The sequence below is a fragment of the Pygocentrus nattereri genome, chromosome 27, assembly GCF_015220715.1.
Source record: "Pygocentrus nattereri isolate fPygNat1 chromosome 27, fPygNat1.pri, whole genome shotgun sequence".
Taxonomy (NCBI): domain Eukaryota; kingdom Metazoa; phylum Chordata; class Actinopteri; order Characiformes; family Serrasalmidae; genus Pygocentrus; species Pygocentrus nattereri.
Genome location: NC_051237.1, coordinates 25,838,469 through 25,863,310, shown reverse-complemented (window position 1 = coordinate 25,863,310; position 24,842 = coordinate 25,838,469). Strand labels below are relative to the sequence as shown.

Genomic DNA, 24,842 nt, shown 5'->3' with positions numbered 1-24,842 from the left:
GTTAGCGTTACTGCTACTGAGAGCTGATTGGTTAGCGTTACTGCTACTGAGAGCTGATTGGTTAGCGGTACTGCTACTGAGAGCTGATTGGTTAGCGGTACTGCTACTGAGAGCTGATTGGTTAGCGGTACTGCTACTGAGAGCTGATTGGTTAGCGTTACTGCTACTGAGAGCTGATTGGTTAGCGTTACTGCTACTGAGAGCTGATTGGTTAGCGTTACTGCTACTGAGAGCTGATTGGTCAGCGTTACTGCTACTGAGAGCTGATTGGTTAGCGTTACTGCTACTGAGAGCTGATTGGTTAGCGTTACTGCTACTGAGTGCTGATTGGTTAGCGTTACTGCTACTGAGAGCTGATTGGTTAGAGTTACTGCTACTGAGAGCTGATTGGTTAGCGTTACTGCTACTGAGAGCTGATTGGTTAGCGTTACTGCTACTGAGAGCTGATTGGTTAGCGGTACTGCTACTGAGAGCTGATTGGTTAGCGGTACTGCTACTGAGAGCTGATTGGTCACCGTTACTGCTACTGAGAGCTGATCGTGTGCATTTGTGGAAAGGCAGGAAAATGTGCGACCTCCTGTACTGAAGGCCTACCTGTGTGAGCTGAGGGGCCTGCGGAGCAGCACCTGGTGGTTTATGGGACTCGAACACTTCTGGAGCAGCGCCAAGTGACGCCGGCACAACCGTAACTGAAAACATACAGAGAGACGGCAGTTAGAAACTGTTTGCATTTTTTTGTTCATTACTTATTCAGTCCAATTAACGTCCCCAGGGGGCAGGTTTAATAAGAGAGGCGCTAATTACGGACAGTGCAGTGACACTTCGCTCTGGTGGGGACGGCCAATTAGGACGTATTAGGCTGAAATAATCACTCATTCAAGATTTTGACTTAGTAACTTAAAACAAGGACAATGTCTTAAAAAATGTCATTTGTCAAGAAAGTATTATTTTACAGTTCAAGGCGTACAGTTATCGAACGTACCTTCAGAAATCAAAACTCAAAATCAACCCAAAGTTTTTAGTGTAAAAGTGAAACACTGGTTTAAACAGAACCAAAACCTTGCGAACAAGTCTGGACCGATATACAGTATAAAGACTCATTCATACACAAATGTAATCATCAAATGGACACGCCTCCTTTATGTATTTTATGCATGTGTTTATTTATATACACTGTGCTGTTTATTTGTTTTGTTTTATTTAAAAGCCTAAGCTGAGACTGGAAACTTCCTTTAGCTAGACGCACTACATGCATTACATGTGCTGCAGTTTATGGAACGTTTTTCTTGTCCCTGCAAGCAAACAAAAAAGAATAAATAAATAATACATAGAAATATGTCATCGGTTTAATATATCATAATAATAATATCATGATTATTTTGAGAAAGTGAGGCATTACTTGACATAAGAAGTCAGAAAATAAGTGATTATTATAAGGTGTGTTTTCTGGTAATGAGACCACATCTGGCCCATGGAGATCCAGGCACAGACGGTTGCTTCACTTTTTATAAAAGCAACAAAAATCCACGTTTCACTGTTTGCAGTAATTACATGTCAAAAGAAAAACTCAAATGGGCGCCGCGAAGCTGGTTTAACACGGTGAAACACTGGCTGCTTGAAACCGTCAGAAAGCCAAACTTTTTTGTTTTGAGGTAAAACGTCCTGCAACTCACTCGAAACTCAGCTGCACACGTGTCAACGTCATGAAACAGGTTTCAAGGCAAATCAAAGCAGCACTAATGCACCAGGTGTTCACGTCGACCGCCACACTTTTCAAGTGAGGGCGTTCACTGGATCAATGGACAAGAAAATAAAGCAGAAGACGGTTATTGCGTGGCTGAAAATACTTTGTTACCCCCTTTTACCCTGTTCTTCAGTGGTCAGGACCCCCATGGACCCTCACAGAGCAGGTACTATTTGGGAGGTGGATCATTCTCAGCACTGCAGTAACACTGACGTGGTGGTGTGTTAGTTTGTGTTGTGCTGGTCTGAGTGGATCAGACACAGCAGTGCTGCTGGAGTTTTTAAACACTGTGTCCACTCACTGTCCACTCTATTAGACACTCCTACCTGGTCGGTCCACCTTGTAGATGTAAAGTCAGAGACGACAGCTCATCTGCTGCTGCAGTTTAAGTTGGTCATCCTCTAGTCCTTCATCAGTGGTCACAGGACGCTGCCCACAGGACGCCGCCCACAGGACGCTGCCCACAGGACGCTGTCGGCTGGATATTATTGGTTCTCAGTCCAGCAGCGACACTGAGGTGTTTAAAACTCCAGCAGCACTGCTGTGTCTGATCCACTCAGACCAGCACAACACACACTAACACATCACCACCACGTTAGTGTTACTGCAGTGCTGAGAATGACCCACCACCCAAACAGTACCTGTGAGGGTCCATGGGGGTCCTGACCACTGAAGAACAGGGTAACAGAGTATCAGAGAAACAGATGGACTACAGTCTGTAACTGTAGAACTACAGAGAGCAGCTATACAGTAAGTGGAGCTGATAAAGTGGACAGTGAGTGTAGAAACGAGGACCTGATTGGTGTTTAGTTTTCTAAAATATTTTTTGAGTATTTAAAAAAAAAAACTCAACGACTTTATTTGTATATCACTCGGCCTTTTTGGCCCTCGGCCCACCACAAACACTGCACCTTCACCCCCTCGAGACCAAAAGAGCTTGGGCACCCCTTCAGTAGACCAACCAGAACTGGTTCTGTGGTTGATCACACTAAACAGAGCAGCTGGACATGAAAGGGTTACCGATAATCCGATTATCTCCTCTCGGACCATCGAGAAGGAGAAAGCGCTGCTCTCCTCCTCATGTTTGTGATGTCACTCAGAGGTTCAAGGGCTTCGTGGGGAAACGAACAGGGCGAAAAGGCTCTCCAGGGGAACAATAACAGCTGTCGACCGGTACAAAAACAACTCGTCTGGTAATGGCGAGGTCGTGTTTTGACAAGCCCCTCTGATGAGGTGGGTGGTCAGGAGGTGGGGGGGGTGCATGTTCACTCCAAGGTCGTACAGAGTGGATGATTCAGCGGCGTCAACATCGAGAACGGAGCGTCTCGAACCAGCTTCATCACTCAGCAGCTCTCAGTGTCGCGGCCTTCACTCGGCCTTCAGCCTCCACCTGACCACTGACTCACCATGAGCAGTAAACATTTAATAATAACGACAACAACAATGTTATTATTATTATTATTATTAATAATAATAAACACATAATTATCCGTAAACGGATTGGCACCTTCATAACCAGACTGCCCGTCTCTGAATGTTCCACATGGTTCTTTATGTAAGGCAATGACTAAAGTACTTAAAACTGCAGTTTTCACTTTTTATTTCACTTTTTATTTTATTGCTATTTTCATTTCTTAAATGTATTTTAAATTTCTATTATTTTTTTATTGCCACAGCTACTCATGTTTGTCATTTTACTACGACATCTGCTTTTTCACGTTGTCTGTTGTTAACTGCTCTTCTTTTTACATTTACGGCATTTGGCTGACACTCTTATCCAGAGCGACTTACAATTTGATCATTTTATATAGGCAGGCCAAGGTGGTGTTAGGAGTCTTGCCCAAGGACTCTTATTGGTATAGTGTAGGGTGTTTGCCCTGGTGGGGGATTGAACCCCAGTCTACAGTGTAGAAGGCAGAGGTGTTACCCACTACACTAACCAACCCTCTTTTTTTCCTGCTTTTAAATTCACGTATTTAAACGCACACCTTTTCATCGCGTTTGTCTTTTAACCCTCTGTGAAGCGCTGGGAGCTGCACTTATGTCCAAAAGGTGCTCTACAAATAAAGCATATTCTCTTTCATATATATATATATATCTGTTGTTGGAACAAAACCTCATCTCAATTTCTTTCACATAATTTGAAAATGTATGTGAAATGCATCTTTACACTGTGTACAAATTTCATGATGAATGGACCAAAAATGACCTGGAAAGACGTCTGGTTCCATTGACTTACATTAAGAGACCCTTATTAGTCCCACAGCGGGGAAACTTCACCTCCGCATTTAACCCATCCGTGCACTGAAACACCACATAGACACTAGTGAGCGCACACACACACACACACACACACACACACACACACACACACACACAAGGGGGCAGTGGGCAGCCCAATCCGCAGCACCGGGGAGCAGTTGGGGGTTAGGTGTCTTGCTCAAGGGCACCTCAGTCATGTGCTGTCGGCTCTGGGGATCGAACCGGCGACCTTCCGGTCAGAGGGCTGGTTCCCTGACCTCCAGCCCACGACTGCCCCCATATCAAAAGTACAGTAGGTTTTGTCCTTCTGTCCTTCTTTTGTCTCCTGTAAAGTTACCATTTTGGAGATGCGAGGTTTTGATCTGACGACAGCGAGATTCATATATATATATAATAACACATCATTAAATCTCTATTATTTCTGTAATAATGCTAATAATAATAAGGAGCACACTAAAAGCAGCGCTCGACACTGCCGCCCGCCACGTTTCACATATCGGTCACTAAAACTGGTTCATTTGATCATAAACGCAACACACAGTTGTGTGCAAAAGTTTAAGCGCCCCTGGTCAAATTCCACACATCTGTTGATTTAGTGAAACTAAGTGAACAGGATTTCTACAGACGCACTTCTACACACTCTAACACACACTTACCGTTTATTCACTGAGTTTAACACACTGGGCAAACGTAAAGCGTAAAATCTGGCCTGTGTTCAAATGTGGAATTCAATCAATCAATCAATCAATCAATCAATCAATAAGGAAATAAATAAAGAGAACTAGAATTTTCAGAAACCTGCCTGAGGGGGACGCGTTAACCTCTCCCACCACGGAAAATCAGCAAAAACATGCACTTTGGACCGGGCACTCTCTCGGGCTGCCGCGGTGTTCTGAGCGTGAAGTGGTTCTGATCCACAGAGGCGCCGAACACTCGCTCATCCCAGCTCGGCTCAGTCTCGTCCGCCCGGAACGTCTTTCTAGCCCAACCTGCGCGGAGCCCCTGAGGCGACACTGGGACCATTCTTTAATAAGACCTGGCCTCAGATAACTAAATCAAGGCCACGCGATAGTATAATGAGGTCACAAGTTAAGATTCTCTTAATATATTATGAGAATACATTCATTTGTGGCCTGAATATAAGTGTGACATCAACATAGTAAGTTGTGGCCTCTAAATAATAAAAGCGTAATAATAAATAATAAAAGTATAATAAATTGTGGCCATAATATAGTAAGTTGTGGCCTCAGTATAGCTTAATAATATAGTAAATTGTTCCTCAGACAGTCAGTGAGAGGATCCACGGCTGGAGAACCTCAGTTCCTCAGACAGTCAGTGAGAGGATCCACTGCTGGAGAACCTCAGTTTCTCAGACAGTCAGTGAGAGGATCCACTGCTGGAGAACCTCAGTTCCTCAGACAGTCAGTGAGAGGATCCACTGCTGGAGAACCTCAGTTCCTCAGACAGTCAGTCAGAGGATCCACTGCTGGAGAACCTCAGTTTCTCAGACAGTCAGTGAGAGGATCCACTGCTGGAGAACCTCAGTTCCTCAGACAGTCAGTGAGAGGATCCACTGCTGGAGATCCTCAGTTTCTCAGACAGTCAATGAGAGGATCCACTGCTGGAGAACCTCAGTTTCTCAGACTGTCAGTGAGAGGATCCACTGCTGGAGAACCTCAGTTCCTCAGACAGTCTGAGAGGATCCATCTGCACATCTTTATGTGCCCCGCTGCTGCTGTGAGTCGGTTCTGCTGTGTCCGAGCTCAGCGCGTCACCCAGGAAGGTCACAGTTCAGCAGCGTTAGCTTAGCTTAGCCTATCCCGCCAGAGAAACCCAGCCAGTTAGCCGAGCCGAGCCGGTTCAGTCCAAACTTACTGAAATGAGCCGTTTAACCGGGCCGCTTATAAAGCCGGAGCCTTTACCGTGCGGAACGGGTCTCCTGCCATCCTCCCCCGTCAAAGCGCCGAGCTATTCCGAGCCGAAACGACCTCTCGCTGCCGCCGGGACTCGTTAGCTTCTCGCCGGTGCTGCGTCAAAAATCGCCACCAAACAGAAGCGCTTTCCGGCGGCGGCATCATCTGACGGAGCACCGCGGCCAAGCTGCGTTAAAGCGCTCCTGAACTGCGAGGCTCTGATGGTTTATTTCTGAAACAGACCTCCCAGAAAAAAAATTATTTATATATATGTATATATAAAACTCTATTAGACTATTTTTAATATTTTAGTTAAGTTTTAACAGTTTAGTTTATTTTTAGTTTTTTTTTACTTGTGGATTTTTATTTCTATTGTTATTAGAATCATGTATTTTATATTTTTTTTATCATTGCATTTGTTGTTGTTGTTATTATTCTTGCTCTCTTTGTATTGTTCTCTATTTAATTTTTTTTCTTATCCTGCCTTTTAGTTTTATTTGTTAGTTTCATTTGTCTTAAAATTTGCTGAAGTTTCTTTGTGTTCAGTTTTTTTTTATAATACCTTTTTTGGTATTTGCTATTTATTTTCACTGTTATACTTTTAATATCATAACTTATATTTATTTGCTCATTACAACTCGTTGTTTTTATATAACTCTTGGCCACATTGTAAACGAAGATCGCCCTCAATGTACTCTGTATTTGTTTAAATACAGTTTGATTAATTGATAATTAACTAATTGTAAGAAACGTTTAAAATTCCGGATGAACTTGAACGCGGCTCTGTCGCTTATAGTGGAGTTTTGGCGCCCTCTAGCGGACAAACGAGAGACGGCAGCTGTCGAGCAAAGGGAGCATGAAGGACAGCGTGAAAGCTCGAGTTTTTACATAAAATAGAACTTTTTATTGCCTAAAGGAGCCATAAAACCCCCAACTGGCAGAGAAATACTGATAAATAATCGTATATAAAGGACCAGCTTGGACAAACCAGATGGAATAAGTGATTTTACTTTGATATTAAAGCTCATGTTTACAGGCTACAGGGCATTTTAAAAACAAATGATTCCATCAGTCTGATCCTCCACTGATTGTCCTGCTACCAGAAAGACATTTTTAGTGCAGCTAGGACGGTCCAGCTGTGCATCAGCCATAAGTTTGCTATTTTGGGGTAGATTATATCTTGTTAAGGGCAGCACAGTGGGTAGCACTGTCGCCTCACAGCGAGGAGGGTCTGGGTTTGATTCCCCGGCCAGGTTACCGGGGTCCTCTCTGTGTGGAGTTTGCATGTTCTCCCCGTGTCTGCGTGGGTTTCCTCCGTGTTCTCTGGTTTCCTCCCGCATTCCAAAGACATGCAGTCAGGCCAATTGGACGTGCTAAATTGCCTCTGAGTATGAGTGACTGTCTGTCTGCCCTGCGATGGACTGGCGACCTGTCCAGGGTGTATCCTGCCTTCCACCCGATGACCGCTGGGATAGGCTCCAGTATCCCCCCGAGACCCTGAGGGAGAAGCAGCTTTGAAAACGGATGGATGGATATATCTTTTTGACTGGTGGCTGCTTTTGTCATTAACTTCACAGCAGCTCAGCAGCTGAAGCCTTTATCATGTGGTGTTTCTGTTATTCTGTCCATATCCTGCAAATTAACAACTTCAGTCATACTGTAGTTACATTATATACTTTATTATGAAGCAAGTTGTGAGGCTTATTTTTCAAAAATTCCAGATTATTCAGTCGTTGAGAGAGATTCTGAAAGGGGTTTGATGTGAAGCGGTTCAGACGTCTTTACAGTGGTGGTGATGGGAACCAGGCGTCGCCATGACTACAACACAGATATAGACACTTTATTTACCATCCAGAACCACCAGAGAACCTACACGAGTCTTCTGAGCTCATATGGAATGTTGATGATGGAAAACAGTGGAAAATCTGGAATACTGAGTTTTCTTTGGGGACTATTTTGCCGCACAGCGCCCTGCATGTCTCCCTCCACCATGAATGGAGTTGAAGTTCTCTAAACTCTCATAAAACAGCGTCTCAGTCATCAGGCAGTCAATTCAGAACCAGTTCAGGGGGACGTCTGGTTCCTATCACAGTTGACCAGGGCAGATCTAGCAGGGCGGAAATTTCGCTGACTTGAGGCAGAGGAGGCATCCTATGACAGCGCCACGTTTAAAGTCACTAAGCTCTTCAGGGAGAACTGCGAGGCTATGCGCTTGATTCTGTCCACCTGTTAGTAATGGGTGTGGCTGAAACACCTGAGCTCAACAATAAGGAGGTGTGTCCACATACTTTTGGCCACATAGCGTGTTGTATTATGATTTGAACTGTTGGGCACGAAGTCTTCAGCTGCACCTTTTGCGTTTTGCTGAGGTGCAGACTCACACCTGTCCATGCAGGACATATAAACCGACTGTAAACAGAATAATTAACTGCACTGTGTGATTCATTATGTAATTACTTTTGGATAAAATGAAGATGATTATAAAACGAAGATGATCACTCTACGTCTACGGGTTAAATAAAGATACAACATGACGAAACCTTTTTGTAAAAAGTCTTTATTATTTAAAGAATATAAATCTACAAAGTGAGTATTGAATAATCACTCATAAAACTGCTGTATAAAACAAAATTGCTGTATTACAAATTGAATAGATAATGCTGTATAAAAGGCTTTACATGCACTATAATGACATTCAGAGCACCTACTTCACTGTGGAAATCAATAACACTGCCCCACCGGCGCGCTGCCCGCCGGACTCCACCGGCGCTGCCCACGCCAGAACACATCGTTTCCATAACACAAAACGCACAGGAGTAACATACGCACTGCTAACATGACGCATACAGATTCCCCAAAACATAGAAAAGTAACCTGCACACAAAAGAACAACAAACACAAGATTGTTCATGTCCACAAACACAAAACAAAACCTCGGATCTTCAAATCGGTCACTTTACAGGAGAAGGAAAAAACCTACTTCACTTTTAATGGAAGTCAATGGAACCAGACGTCTTTCCAAGCCGTTTTGGGGCGTTTCTTTTGGTCCGTTCATCATGAAATTTACACACAATGTAAAGACCTACAGGTCCTTTCAAATGATATCAAAAACTGAAAAATGTCAAAAAAGGAGATACGAGGTTTTGTTCCGACTGCAGCGATAAGATACGATAAAAAGAATTACAATGAAGGTTTGAGTGACATGTGGGAGGATCACAGATTGCACTTCTGTTTTTAACGGCGACTGGATTTTCTCCACAACACGAACCTCGTACAGCGCCAGACAAACGAACCCCTGCGCCAGGTCCCATAAAACAGCTTAAAGAAAAGTTCACTTCGGAAAACCCGTAAAGAAAATAGCCGACCGTCTCCTGCAAGGGTGCGAACACCCCTGATAAACCGCGTGTACTGTTGACTTTCTGTGTGAAAAGACACGTCCTCCAGAGGGCACACTTACAAGCTTCCGCAGGTTTAAGGCACAATTCCTACTTATTTGCCGACACATTTTGTTTTATTCCCCCCCAGTGTGTTAAATTCAGTAAATAAACAGTAACTGCGTATTAAAACGTGCAGCAGTGAGTCTCTGTAGAGGACGTGTAACGTATTTACACTCAGAAAATAAAAAAAATATGTGGGTGCCCAAACTTTTGCACACGCCTGTATAACCCATTTTCTGGGTATTTAATTAAAAATTTAAAAATTAAAAACACAGCAAATTCATTTTCATTTTTTCCCCAACCACTCCTTATCCCTTAGAATTAAACAGGCTTTTTTTGTTACTGTGACTTTAAGACATATCTATACATGATTTATATATATGTAAATGAGCTCTGTTCTTATTGGCTGTCCTGTACTATTCCTCTTAAAAAAAAAAAAAAAAACCCAAACAATACTAAACCAGACAGGCTGAAATACTACTCACAACTTCAGCATGAATGGGCGGGGCTAAACCGCCATAGGTTGAACAGGCTTAAACCCATTTACCCTCACAAAAACAGTTTCAGAGCAAGCTGTTTTTTGAAGTTTAGTTTCCACATATGGACTGTACGGATTGAAGAGTGAACAGAATTGAACAAATGTTGATAATGTTTACATATTACATACGTTCCTCAGCGAGAAACAGTAGGTTTTCCACGATATGGGCCCTTTAAAGGTGACCGATTCGCATGAGGGAACCGTTTTAGCTGTTTTTAGCAGCTAACGCTACAGTTTTGTCGTGGCAAACTCTTAAAGTCGACTAGAAAAGGACGTCCAGACTCCCGCCTTTCTGATGATGGCGACTTCTACACTTAGAAATTGAACAACTGAAATGAAAACATTACACAAAAGTGTGTGTTTAATCTTGTTAAACGGACAGAGCTTAGCTGCAGGCATTAGCACAAAAGTGCTAGCTTGCTCGCTAACCATCTCCATAGCAACAGTCGATCTTCTACTCAAGGACAGCTGATAATCTGAGAAAACTACAGGACGAAGGCATTTAGGATCTCAGGGGCCGCAATACAACAATATCTTAACAGCTAGGACTGAATTTAGTTCAGTAGCTATTCCAGAATATCAGCTCCTCTTTTCACCGTCTCAGCATGAACTCCAGATCAGAAAACAGCATCACACAAACATCCTGACTAGACTAAACCTCCTAAATCCTGTCCTAACTTTAGGATGAAGCCCAACAGGGTCCGAACTTCTGTTTAAGGCCCATTTCTCTGGTTCTGAGGCGGCTGAGTCAGACGGCGTAGTTCACTACCAGCATAATGAGCTCCATTTATTTCTACTGTAAAACGTGGCTTTCACTGGGAGATGATTTTTTGTGAAAAATCTGATCAGATCTTAATTTAGGACTAAAGATAAATAAGCTTCTGCTGAAGATCTGAGATCCTTTAGGGATCATATAACAGTAATAACTCAAGGTGGTTTATGCAACCAGGCGCAGACGTTAGTGACCCTACACACCTTCACACTGTACACAAATATATTTGGAACGATTCTTCAACAATCTGACAGATTAAAATGTCATTTTTCTCTGCCTGCATATCTGTTTAGGTCCATTTTCAAGGTCCAGATCAGAGAAAGTTCATGTTTCACCTCAGTTTTGACACTGAGCGTGTGGCTAACGTTGTTAGCATTAGCCCCCTGAAAATGAGGCTACAACTGCAGCTTTGCTGAACAAAAAAAGGCTTGAATCGACCTCAGGAAAGTCCACATCTGCGCTCATATCTTACAATACGAATTTCTGCGAACTCTGAGACCATCTACGCTCATATAATCATGACAGAGACGTTTATTGGACGGGATTTGAGCGCTCTGAATGCTTAGCATGCTAATTAGCAGGCATTTTCTGGAAAGTAAAGCCAGACAAGTCAGCATTTAGTCCCAGAAATGATTTAGGTTTAGATTTTTTCTGCAGAAACTGACTAATATCCTGGACTTTCATGGCTTTACAAAGTATATTTATGCTAATCTTTGCTATTTTACACTTATTTTACAGGTTTTCTCCTCATCAACAGAGCAAAATGCAGTTATCAGCTCCACTCAGCTGAACTACAACGTGATTTTACATTGAGCTAGATTTATTATAAAAGTCTCAAATACTGTACACTTCTGAAAAAGACGGTTCTTCAAGTGTTCCTTAGCAAAGGGAGTGGTTTCTGTCTTTTTGCATGGTGAAATAGATTGATGGAGAATGTGCTGTACGCTCACTGCCACTTTATTAGGTTCAGTTGCTCGTTAACACAAATAGCTAATCAGCCAATCACACAGCCGCAACTCAGTGCATTTAGGCGTGTAGAGGTGGTCAAGAAGACATGCTGAAGTGCAGGCCGAGCATCAGAACGGGGAAGAAAGGGGATTTAAGGGGCTTTGAACGTGGCGTGGTTGTTGGTGCCAGACGGGCTGGTCTGAGTATTTCAGAAACTGCTGATCTGCTGGGATTTTCACGCTCAACCATCTCTAGGGTTTACAGAGAACGGTCCGAAAAAGAGGAAACATCCAGTGAGCGGTCAGTTGTGTGGACGAAAATGCCTTGTTGCTGTGAGAGGTCAGAGGAGAATGGGCAGACTGGTAACTCAAATAACCAACCAGAATCTCTGAGGAACGTTTCCAACACCTTGTTGAAAGTCTGCCACGAAGAATTAAGGCAGTTCTGAAGGCAAAAGGGGGACCTAATAAAGTGGCCAGTGAGTGTATATGGCTGTATATAGCACTAAAACAGGTTCTTCTATTGTTACAAGCTTGACATCTTCGCAAAACCCTTTTTGGTGCTCTATAGAACCATGTACAACACTCTCCATGAATCTGAAGAAACTTCACCATGCAAAGAACCAAAAGTTCTAAATTGCACCAAAAAGGGTTCTGCTATTGTCATGAGCTCAAGCGTGTGACAGTACAAGAACCCTTTAATCTTGTAAAGGGTTCTTTGAGTGTTCCTGGTTCTACATAGAACCATTTTCTTTACTAAAGAACCCCTGAAGGACTGCCTTTTTTGAGAGCATAGATCTCAGGAATGTTATAAGCTGTATTATTATCCAATGCTTTCATTTTTTCACTTTCTATATAGAACTTTTTCTACATAGAATTATTCACTTCCAACACTGAGGTAAATCAACACTTCTGCAGTTTTCTTTCTATTCTTGTTCCTAAATACAGATAAAGCCACCACTCATTCTGGAAAAAAATGTCTTGTGACCTCGCACAAGATGTAAAAAAGCTTTTCTTTAGCGCAGGTGACTGATAAATACTCAAAACAAGTGTAAACATTGAGCAGAAATTGAACATTCGATACCCCGGCAGGGCGAGTAACAGAAAAGCCCGACTGCATATGTAAAAGAATTAAAAACAGCAATCAGATAAAAAAAAAAAGCAAGGATTGCATTCAAATATTATAAAAGGTTCTAGACGAGAGAAGAAAAGGATGTAAACTAGAGAAAATGAAATGAGATGATGCTGGTAGCTAAAAGGCTAAAAGGCTTTCAGTTGACGGCAATATATTCATAAACATCAATATATAAGCTTTAAAATGAAAGTACTGAAATTGCATAATCGTTTATGTTGTACTGACTGAAATTTACAGGAAAAATCACAATCTGCATTAGCAGTTCCAGCCCGGAGTCCAGGCTACAGCGCACAGAGCCGAGTGCTGTGTGGATGTCCGGGCGTGGCCTGAAATCACTGCCGCAAGCACAAACCATAAGAGCTTTCAGCTTCATCAGCAAGTCTGAAAGCATCCATCAGATCTGGCTCATAGTCAGCAAGTGAGAACACACCAAGGGTGGGCAATATGGTGCAAACATCACAATGTGTATCACGATATTTAGTTTGTTGGTTTGATACAATGCACCAGCAGTCATCCAGACTCTTAAAAGCTATGATAATTATGATATTTTTTGCTTGAGCTACATACAGTTGAAGAAACAGCTCACCGAAAAATTTACTTTCCTCAGATTCCCCACGTGCCTCAGTTATAATTGAACAGCCAAGACATGTTTGGTGTCTGAAGTTTGCTTTGCTGAAGATATGGGGCAGCTGTAGCTCACAATTAATTAAAGTCTATTAGGGCTGTCACGATTCTTGATTAAAGTCAATTACTGGAAAAAAAAACAGCTTAGTGATTAGTCTGCAATTTAAATGGTAAACAGGCGTTCCGCAGGTCATCCACAGGTTTTAAGCCATGTTTGGCAGTCTCAATATTCTCCACAAGAGGGAGCTTTTAGCACTCAAGTCACTTTTGAGTGCGTCATTGAAAGAGAGGAAACCTGCACCAGCAGGAAGTCACCTAAAAACTATGGACAATCAATACAAAATCAATACAAACTGCATGTATATGAAGGAAGAAGCTTCCTTTTTACCTGGACGTTTTCCTGAGTCTGATATCATTTTAAAGCAGTTAAAAACACAAGCACTGCTCACTGCTGCTCATCTCACGTGATGCTGGCTGTCATGGTAACGTCTACACAAAGCGGTTCTCTTTGCATATGTGTGGAACAGGTTACTTACAGTGAGCATGTAAACAGATTTTTCCCTCAGACTGTTGAGTAGCATGAGAATAAACATCTCAGTCTTAATCTGTATTCAGAATGTATTTAACTGGATTGGAAAAAATCTTTGCACGTAATCACAGCCATGGCTCTAGCGCCCAAACTAAAAGAGGAAAATTCTGACACTACACATGTGCTGGCTGACTGACCACATTTGGGGAAAGGTGTAAACTGGGGAGGTTGAAATCTTTCACTGAAACAGACAAAATCTCAGGGGCTCCAATGCGGTGCAGCTGTCCGATTAACCTTATGCTCCATGCAGTTGTTCAGTAAGGTACTGACCACACACATCATACCAATAGAAAAGACTAATGTGATGAAATGTACCACAATAATGATGAAATGTCATATTGCCCACCCCTACAACACACCAGTATGTCTGCAGATACATTGTAAAGGCAGTGCTTTGGTGAACGAAGCTAATACAGGCAAAAATGTGAAGAAAAGCATCAATACACAGAAGATATGAACAGAGTAGAAATGCTCAAGCTTTTGAAATGACCTTGCCTGAACGGAACTGCTAAAGCCTTCCAGCTTCACGAGAATAAAAACATAGCTGGCCGCAGAACACGCAGTACAGACTTCTTTCTCAATTAGGAGGATTATGTAAGTGGAGTTCAGTGGAACTGGCAGGAAATCTGTAAATCTGCATAACGCTGAGTGATCAGACGACAGCAGAGCCACACCTCAGATATAAATGATTCCAGATGCTGAAAGGCTTAAAGCATGAGACAAGAGCGTCTCTCACAGCTGTGTGGGGGAACTAGCCAAGGAAACTCAAACCAGAGTTTGATCTGTAACTCTTACCCTCCTCCCATTACAGAAAAAAACGTGCACATGGATAAAGCATGTGCATACGATACATTCAAATCAGTGGTGAGGTCGATACTGCACGATTATATGTAATACTGATGTGGGATTCATAAAGCAGCACTGCGTTCACTGGAAAAAGAGAGCACTGATTCAAACACGTACATCGTTTCCACATGAATAAAATATATTACACAAACATAATTACCGCCAAAAACTCAGCGTTTATATCAATAACAGTGATAACTAGAACAGAAGCTTCTAAAGAGTGAAAGCTGTAGACTGTTTAAGTTAACTGGGTTTATATAGCACCAAATCAGGTTAATGGGTTGTTTATGATGTCGTTTGGCTTATTTTCATTGCGTGGTTGCCATGGTATTCCAGGTGGTCGCATTGATGTTGCTGGTTGGTTTCCGTGGTTTTCTGGGTAGTTGTTAGCTTGCTGCTAAGTGGTTGCTTTTGTTCTGAGGGTAGTTGCTATGGTTCCTCAAGTGGTTGCTAGGGTGTTGCTATGGAGTTGCCATTTGGTTTCTGTGGTTTTATGGGTAGTTGTTAGCTTGTTTCTAAGTAATTGCTATGGTTCTGCAGGTGGTAGTTATAGTACCTCAAGGGGTAGTTAGGGTGACACCAGGCAGTTGGTGTTGCTATGGTGGTTTCAGCAGTTTTCTGAGTGGTTGCTAGCTTGTTGCTAAATGGTTTCTATGGTTCTGCAGGTGGTTGCTATGGTATCTCAAGGGGTTGCTAGGGTGTTGCTAGGCACTTGCTATGGTGTTGGTAGTTTGATTCTGTGGTTTTCTGGGTGGTTGTTAGCTTGTTTTATTCTGTAGGTGATCGTTATGATACCTGAAGTCTGATGCTAGGGTGTTGCTAGGCAGTTACTATGATGTTGCTAGTTGGTTTCTGTGGTTTTCTGGGTGGTTGTTAACTTGTTGCTAAGTGGTTGCTATGGTACCTCCAGTGGTTGTTTGAGTGTTGCTAGGCAGTTGCTATGGTGTTGTTAAGCACTTAATTTGATATTCCATGTTATTGCTAGAGTTTTGCTTGGTGGTTGCTATGGTCTTGCTGTCCAGTTGCTATGGTATTTTAGGTGGTTTCTAGGGTGTTGCTAGTCACTTGCTAATGTATCCATGGTGGTTGCTAGGGTGTGACTCGGTGGTCCCCATAGTCTTTCAAGGTGTTGCTATTATTATTATTATTAGTTATTATTATTAAAAGCTGCAATTTTAATACTTCTTACCAACAGCAAATAATATATATATATTTTTTTTTTATACATATTTTACTAATGTGGATCCAATGTACAATTTGCACCAAGTGAATTCAATGCACTTTTTCTAAGCACTGCTTTGAGCTCTAAGGTTCCCCAAGTGTTGAATGCTGCACTGATTTCCTTCACAATTACATCATTAAATTCTTTAAAAAAAATCTCTGACCAAAACACAGGAAATCTGACCTTTTGGTCACTGTTGAATATTTAGAATCCAATGTCATTAATGACTATGAATTGTTTGTATACAGAAACCCAGATTGCTGTCTATGAGATTTGGTGAATTGTCTCTGACCGCATTACGATGTCCTTCATATTCTACTCACAGCTCGTGCCGCTGTACGCTCTTCAGCATGAGCAGGGCAGTGTGGTGGTGTTGGACCCACCGAGCTGCCCCAAGGCCATTATCAGAATGTCCTTCTTTTCCTTGTAGAATCGAAGCTCGCGTCCAGCCAGCCTGGCCTCCTCCAGCTCGCGCTCGGTGGCTGCCAGCTCTCTGCTGATGGTTCCAGAAATGCTGTGCTCTCTGCTCACCCAGTCCGCTGCCATCTGCGTCCGCATGTCATCGTCCAGCGCTCGGTGGGAGTAATGAGCCAGCACCTCCTTCACAGAGGAAAAATACAACACAAGCGCTGCTGGATCACTGAGACTAGCCAATTTATCAGAAATCCCTCCTTTGCTGGCATACAGTTAGACACAAGGCAGGTGGAGCAATTAAAACTGTGTGTGTGTGTGTGTGTGTGTGTGTGTGTGTGTGTGTGTGTGTGTGTGTGTGTGTGTGGAACACTGACCTGGCGAGAGCACTGCCTCTCTCTCATGGCTTTTAGACTTCCATTCCAGTGCAGCAGCTGGAAAACAGTCATCAGCTCCTGAGAAAAAGCATCATTTACACAGTTAATATTGTTATTGTACAGTTTTTAAAGTTACTGTATAACGTTACCATAGTTACCAACAGTATATCGCTGTTGTCGGAAGAAAACCTCATCTCTCCAAAACGGTAACTTTACAGGAGAAGGAAAAACCCTTCTTTACTTTTAATGTAAGTCAATGGAACCAGAATTTTTTCCAGGTCATTTTGGGATGTTTTTTCAGTCCACACTTCATGACATTTACACACAATGTAAAGAGCAACACGTATTTTCAAATTATATCAAAAACTAGAAAACGTTAAAAATGGAGCTATGAGGTTTTCTTCCAACAACAGTGATATAACAGTTATTATAGGTACTATAATAACTGTAGTGTATTAATAACTAGAGTTAATTTATAATAGCACCTATAGTTACTTTATAACACTAGCTAATATTGGTACTGTATAATAGCAACTATACTATATAATTGTTATTGTATGACCCATTTACAGTTATTGTCGAATAATTGTTATAGTTACTGTATAACAGCAGCTACAGTTCCTAAATAATAGTTGCTATAGTTACTGCACAATAGTTCATACATTTGTTTTATAAAAGTAATTATACTGTCTAATAGTTGCTACAGTTATTGTATCATAGTCATTGTATAATTGTAACTACAGTTTTTGTATAACAGTAATTGTAGTTTTTGTATAATACTTGCTATATTTATTGTATAATAGTTGCTATAGATGTTATAATAAATACTACAGCTACTGTATAATAATACTATTGTTACAATATAACAGTTACTGTAATTTCTGTATAACAGGTGCTATAGTTACTGGATATATTGTAAGAAGAGTAAATCTTTAAAAGTAGTTATAGTTACTGTATGATTACTACAGTACTGTATAATAATAATAATCACAGTCTCTGTGATCGTAGTTGGTGCTTACTGTGTTTTAGCTGCTATTTAATAATTACGAAACTTACCGTATAACCGTTTTCTTTACTGTATATTAATGAATATAGTGCTGTTGAACAGATTAGCTTCTTATAAATGTCAATATTTGTTTAAATGAGCTTAAATGAGAGGGGCAAAAGTTTTTACTGACTGACAGTAAACACTGTACACTGGAAACACACTTTCAGTTGTGTGCTTGGAAGCCGAGACCAGATGGAGCCTTTGTAGTGATACTGCAGTGTCAGATACTCAAACCTCTTACCTGGAACTCCAGCATGGATTTGCCTTTGTTGGATTCCAGCATGAAGCGGAAAGCCCCAATCCCTGTATTAGGGTTATCTGCCTCTTCTCTGTTTCCCTGCAGGAGACAAACACAGACACAGCGTTGCTCTTATACTTCAAGTCTTTCTAAATACAGACTGGAGGTTAGGAAACCAGCCCTGTGACCGGAAGGCCGCCGGTTCAATCTCCTGAGCCAACAGTACATGACTGAGGTGCCCTAGAGCAAGACACCTAACCCCCAACTGCTCCCCAGGCGCTGTAGATAGGGCTGCCCACCACTCCGGGCAAGTGTGCTCACTGCCCCCTAGTGTGTGTGTTCACTAGTGTGTATGTGGTGTTTCACTGCACGGATGGGTTAAATGTGGAGGTGAAATTTCCCCACTGTGGCACGAATATGGGTTAATTAATAATATTATTATTATTATTATTATTATTAATAATAATAATAAATTAATTCATTAGATAAATAGATCAATTATGCATGTCCACATTCTGGCATGAATATTTTATTACAACCCTGTTTCCAAAAAAGGGGCACTGTATAAAATATAAATAAAAACAGAATGCAACTTTTTTTGGAGTCAAATCAAGTGAATTACGGCCAGGGGCCGTATTACAGGAAATTCTTAAATCTGAGATCATATCTTATCTGCTTTGTTGACATGGCAACTTCAGTTAAGACTGAATTTAGGACAGAAGTCACTACAAAACAGTTGTTCTTAAGTCTATAATCTCCTTTTATTTCCAGATGAGAAAACGGTTTTACAGAAACATGCTAAGTTGCCAAAATATCCTAAATATTTTCTTAACTTTAAGATAAACACCAGAGCGTCTTAACCCCTGTCTGACCATCTGTTTCTACAGTTTTATGCAGTGATGGACAGCTCAGTTCACTATAACCAGCGTAATAAGCTACATTTTGTGCATTTGTGAGTTTTTTTTTATTTAAACAGCATTTTTTAACAACTCAGACATTGCAGATTCGATCTCCACCGTCCCTCTGATTACCTTTGGGTGTTAATGTTTGATAAAAACTCGTCAGATACAAGATTACAGTGATGGTGGTGAATAATGAGGAGACCAAGCTACACTTGTGTCTGTTCATAGGGAGGAGTAACATTAGCGCACTCGACTAAAGCGTTTGGGAAATGGAGACTGAAACTGTGGAGCACCGATTCTGATAAATTTACATTTACATTTTACAGCATTTAGCAGACGCTCTTATCCAGAGCGACTTACAAGAAGTGTAAATAACATGAAGCACTGACACAACATTATTAACTTTGTTTATTGTGCTTTAGTTTTGTTTGACCTTTTTTACCTCAGTTACCTCAGTAAGGCTAACATTAGCTGTCTGACTAACTAGCTAGCTTCATTAGGTGTTTACGTTTCATGTATGGTCAGTTGCTAGGAAACAGACAGGACAGTTGACTGTCGACTTAAATCAAGCAAGTTAAGATTTCGTAACCTGAGATAAGAAAAGATACTAGAAGATAAGATTCCTAAATTAAGATCAGATTTGCTTCTGTAATTCGATTGTGTGTAAAATCTTATCTTGACCTGTCGGATCTTAATTTAAGACAAAAAGATAGGAGGTTTCTGTAATACGGCCCCTGATCACCATCTTCTATCATCATGATAAGGAAGCACACATTAAATAATAGATTTTGAGCAGAAAATTCAAATTAATAACGTAGCATAGTCTGCTGACGGGGAACACATGATGAACACATGATGAACATGATGAACACATGATGAATCTGACAGACAGGGTCGTTTTAGCTGCGTATGGAAAACAGTAAGATTAGATATGAAAGATAAATACAGAAACAAAGTTGATACTGTTCTGTATAAAGGACAGTAACTCACATTGAAGGAGGCCAGCGCTTCACACACGCTCTTCTCGATGAACTCGTCTGTAATGCGGCGGGATGGATGCTCGTTGAAGACGGAGTTCATCAACGCTATTTTGGCTGCGCTCCGCCGCGCTTCGGCTTTCGTGGGACAAAACTGGCGAGATCAGACAAAACAATGGAGGAAATCACTTTAAGACGCATTACTATAACAGATATCCATATACAGCTAATTCTGGCTGTTCTGGGTTCCATGAAATCCCAAACTGGTCCACATTTATACTCTATTCCAACTCCCAGCACCAATGGTGGACAGTAAGTAAATGTAATTAGTTTCTGTACTTTAGTATTTTTGGTGTATCTGTACTGAAGTTTCTCCGTTCTGGGCGACTTTCTCCTTTCACTCCACTACATTTCAGAGTCTAATATCCGACTTTTTCCTCCTACATTTTGAGAAATCTGTCGTTCCTTTTGGTTTCTGTGTGTATAAAAACGTAACATGTCAAAACGAAAGAAGTGCAAAGCCAGAGCACCAATCAGGGCCCAGCGGTCACTTTGTTTAGAGCTGGTTTTGACCTGTTGGTCATACCGACCCAGTGCAGCACGCGGTTCAACGTCAGCGCAGCAGCGTAAAACTTTGGGAGAGTCTGTTCAACATAAATGATGAACTAACCTAACTTTGTGTAAATAGAGCTCAATATAGAAATATGTCCACACTGCAGTCGAGACTGACGCGGCTTTTTTCTGAATTTCTACAAACACCATTTCATTTTATAGTAAATGAGTTTGGGCTGGTTTATGTTTATGAACAGAGGCCTACAGATCAACATAGTAAAGGAGCTCATCTGTGATCCTGAGTTTAAAGCCAGTTTTTATTCAACTTAAACTTGGAACTAAGTTGTAAATAAATCTGAAACTGAAACTTTGCTTGTGTGTAAAAAGTGATTTCAGAGCCACTCGGTTCTCCCTGATGGAAACTGTTTACCTTCAGTGTTTTGTGCTTCTGATCATTTTAATAGACGTCAGCGTCACTAATTAATGACGTTCTATTAAAAGACTGGTTTACCAAGAGAGACGCTGGAGGACTTTCACCTGAAATGAGTTCATGAAGATTCCTAGATTAAGATCAGATTTGCTTCTGTAATATGAATGCGTGTAAAATCTTATCTTGACCTGTCAGATCTTAAGACAAAAAGATAGGAGGTTTCTGTAATACGGCCCCTGATCACCATCTTCATGAAAAGAAAGCACACACAGCACCTTCGTTCATCCACCCACAGGAGACAAAATGCCAAGAATTTAAGTCATTTCAGGATTAGGCCTGAGCTCTCAATCGGTTCTCAACACCCGAACTCAGCTCCAAAGCACAATTAGCAGTAGGCTGGCTTCACACAGTGAAACTTTCATGCAACTAGTTGCCTGCAACATAATTTTCATGCAATTAGACAGTTACTCAATACAACTCAGTTGCATGCAACACATTGTTACTCCACAAAGTAGCATACAAAGAACAAAAATTAAAAAAAAAAAAAAAATATATATATATATATATATATATATGCATATTTGCAGCACTTTTATCATTCTTACATTTATTTTATCATTGTTACTCGTTTATCTTTATAATCTCTATATCTTGGGTTTATATATATATATATATATATATATATATATATATATATATATATATATATATATATATATATATACAAATTTTTTAAATCTGTTCTCTGTATGAAAATTAATTTGAAAATTAATGTCTGATTAGCCATTAAGGTTGAATGTGTTTATTGTCATAATATCATAAAATGAAAAAAGTTTTAAAAAAAGTTAAAATCAGGAGGACCTCCTTTTCAACTACCTAATAAACTACATTGTTTTATTTTCTTGGCAATTGATCCGGGAAAATCAACTGCTTAAAGTGATGTCGATCAACATGATCACAGGATGCATCATCTGCATTTTGACTGGTTATTCCATGAGATTTGTTTCATGGATGTGATGCACGGCTGAGTTTCAAGCAAGTTGCAGGACATTTTACTTTATGCGACTCAAATGAAATTTTGTTTCATGCAAGTTTCGAGCAACTGCAGTGACACCAGCATTACAAAGTGTACCTGAAAGCTCCCGAAGCAGCTTCCTCCAGGCAGACTGACATAGCAGACGTATGGAGGGTTGTTGGATGGAACCATCTCGTACACCACCAGAGCTCCATTCTTCAGGTCAGCACCACGCGACTGTTTCATCTGCCAGAACTCCTGCAAGGCCTCCACCACGTTCACTGAGACAGAAGGAGCATGTGTTAAGATTTTACTGCTACACACCAATATTAGACTACAGTTACAGTCACACTGCTGTGACCAAAATACTGAACCTTAAGCAGTAGAACCCGAGAGGGAGCGCATTATCGCGGAATAACATCCCGGCTGTGATCTGGTGGCCGTAGATCATCACAGCCGTGATGTTATTGGTGATAACTCCCTCCTCGAATGCTCCACTGCTTTAATACAGCAGTTAAATAAATACAGTAAGAAATTAATAAACTGGCCGTGAACGCGGCGTTTAATATGTTTTAATGTTCAGTTCCTTCCTCCTAATTATAGCTCCTTAACGAGCAGCTTGTTGCTATGTCAGAGTAACAAGCTCCGCCCACTCGCTGCTCAGCCGGCAGTTCGTTCTCCAGCTCCTTACTCTAAATTCCCAAACTGTCGTCTCCACTGAGCAGCTTTTCAGTCGGCAGCTGAGACAGAAGAACAGCTGAACAACCTGGAATCAGCCAGAAATGAACCCAACACCATTCGCCAGACGTGTCTGATCTTCAGAGTCGGACCAAATCAGACTGAGCCGTAAAACTGAGCCAATATCAGGTTCAGCTCAGTTTGGTCAGTTTGTCCAGATCAGTATTAATGTTGTTTTGTTCCAGCCGGTCTGTAAAGCTTCTTACAGCCCGTTTAGTTTGGCGAATGGTGTTGGGTTCATTTCTGGCTGATTCCAGGTTGTTCAGCTGTTCTTCTGTCACAGCTGCCGACTGAAAAGCTGCTCAGTGGTGACGACAGTTTGGGACTTTAGTGTCGCCTCGTCTTCAGAGTCGGACCAAATCGTCTGTCGGTCAGATGTGACAGAACAGTGTCCGTTTTCTATTTGTGGCGAAGTAAGAAGTAGAAATGTTCAAATGGCTCGAGCGTCTCCTACAGCTGTCGGAGTTGTTGCTTAGCAACAGCGTCTCAGCGGAGTGATACTGTGTTTGTGATAAACCGTTAGAACGCCTCTCAACCAATTAGCTCGTCTGGCCGGAACTCACTGTTGTACAAAGTGAACATATCGTAAATAAACTCTTAATGACAGGCAAGTCAACAGAGCGTGGAAACATCACGTACTGAAACTTCTGGATCTGCTTTTTTAACCAATCACACTGTAAACCTGTATGACTGATACACGGTCAGCATGAGAGAAGGTAAATGAGAGGCTCTTGAAGTTGCACACTCTTAAAACGATGGTTCCTCAGGGTTTCTTTAGTAAAATCAATGGTTCTATATAGAGCCATGAACACTCAAAGCACTATTTGCACGATTAAATGGTTCTTTGCATGGTGAAATAGGCTACTTCACCCTTTTTGGTGCTATAGAGAACCATATACATATATTAGAATGAAGACAATCACGTTGTGGCTAACAGCTGATCATGCTGGTCACGTCCGATTGGTCCTGCTGGCTGATTGTGAACACTGGTGCTCAGACAGTGCTACAGCATTCAGAGCTGTGAGTAACCGAACGTCAGTTTTCCAGTTAATTCCTCCGTTCTGAGCTCCACCCCTGCACCCTCCTCCCTCTGCAGAGTGCTGCTTACCTGCTCCAGCACACCTGCTTAGTTCATGACGCTCACCTGAGCGCTTACCTGAGATCAGACCCTTCTCCTCAACCTAAATCAGTGATTCCAGCTCCGCCACCTGAACTGCACAGCTCTGTGTTTCAGTCTCGGCATTAAAGTCTCTCTGGAGCTCAGTCAGGTGTGTCAGAGCCCTCAGAGCAAGACAGCCGACAGCTGTGCAGAGCAGACAGACTGCAACACAGGTGTGACGTCCAGCTGCTTCAAGCGGACCTCCACCAATTTCTCAAAATTCCTCCACACTTCCGTGCCTGAGACGTAAACTGAGCGAAATGGTTCAGATTCCTTGGGAACCAAGACTCGAACACAAATATTGACATTTTATTCTCTATAGAACCAAAAAGGGTTCTGCTGCTGTTATGACGGCAAGCTTGTAACAACAGAAGAGCCCTTTTCAAAAAGGTTCTATATAGAACCATATACAGCACATTCTCCATCAATCTGAGGAACCATCTCGCCATGCGAAGAACCCTTTAATCATGCAAATGGTTCTTTGGGTGTTTTCTGGTTCTGGTTCTATATAAAAGCACTGTTTTCACTACAGAACATTTGAGGAACCAAGGGATTTTTAAGAGTGTATTTCAGAATAAAGGGGGTCAGTGTGATCTCAGGCTGCAGCAGTGCTCAGTGTCTCTGGGTCTGAGGGTCTGAGGGTCTCGTACCTCTGCCGTATCCTTGAGTGTGCTTGGCGAAGCTCCGGACCACCGCGTCCACGGCCTCCCTCAGCACGGCCGGGTTGGTGGTGTTGGCCGGGTTGCACAGCCCGAACCCCAGCCCCGCCATGTCCATGGAGCCCAGGCCCGCAGCCCCGAGGCTGGAGAGCGGCGGCAGCGGGGGCGGAGGCCCAGAGCACCCGGGCAGAGGGCCCGGCGGAGCCTGGGGGGACATGCGGGAGCCCGGGGAGACTCCAGGCCGGAGGGAGGCGCGCAGGGTCCCGCTAACCCCGGGCTGGAGGCGCTGATGGCGGAGAGACTCCAT

The 24,842-nt window shown here is 42.0% G+C and overlaps 2 protein-coding genes across 3 annotated transcripts in view; both read right to left on the bottom strand.

The window, feature by feature from the left end:
* adck5 (aarF domain containing kinase 5) overlaps positions 1-6,068 on the bottom strand; it is a 31,158-nt gene extending 25,090 nt beyond the window's left edge. The window contains exons 1-2 of the mRNA XM_037535380.1: positions 5,929-6,068; positions 595-689 (exon numbers count right to left, since the gene is read on the bottom strand). Coding sequence (XP_037391277.1) covers positions 595-689; positions 5,929-5,952 — 119 coding nt within the window. The 5' untranslated portion in view covers positions 5,953-6,068. The remainder of the gene's footprint in view (positions 1-594; positions 690-5,928) is intronic.
* On the bottom strand, positions 630-24,842 carry lix1l (limb and CNS expressed 1 like). Of its 2 annotated transcripts, XM_037535382.1 has the most exons (7): positions 24,527-24,842; positions 22,097-22,260; positions 19,996-20,136; positions 18,107-18,202; positions 16,818-16,895; positions 16,353-16,629; positions 630-689 (listed from the first exon to the last, which is right to left on the bottom strand). In XM_037535382.1, exons 1-6 carry the CDS (start codon positions 24,840-24,842, stop codon positions 16,375-16,377), a joined length of 1,050 nt encoding a protein of 349 aa, XP_037391279.1. In that variant the 3' UTR covers positions 630-689; positions 16,353-16,374. The 2 variants fall into 2 exon arrangements, with proteins under 2 accessions (XP_037391279.1, XP_037391278.1); XM_037535381.1 differs by lacking the exon at positions 630-689 and having other exon boundaries at positions 15,520-16,629.

Excerpts from the sequence above, each read along its gene's own strand:
- lix1l (XM_037535382.1), bottom strand. The coding sequence starts at position 24,842 with ATGGAGTCTCTCCGCCATCAGCGCCTCCAGCCCGGGGTTAGCGGGACC. Across the intron at positions 20,137-22,096 it reads GCTGCTTCGGGAGCTTTCAG|TTTTGTCCCACGAAAGCCGA; the intron begins GTACACTTTGTA and ends TGATCTCGCCAG. Across the intron at positions 18,203-19,995 it reads AAGCGCTGGCCTCCTTCAAT|GGAAACAGAGAAGAGGCAGA; the intron begins GTGAGTTACTGT and ends TGTCTCCTGCAG.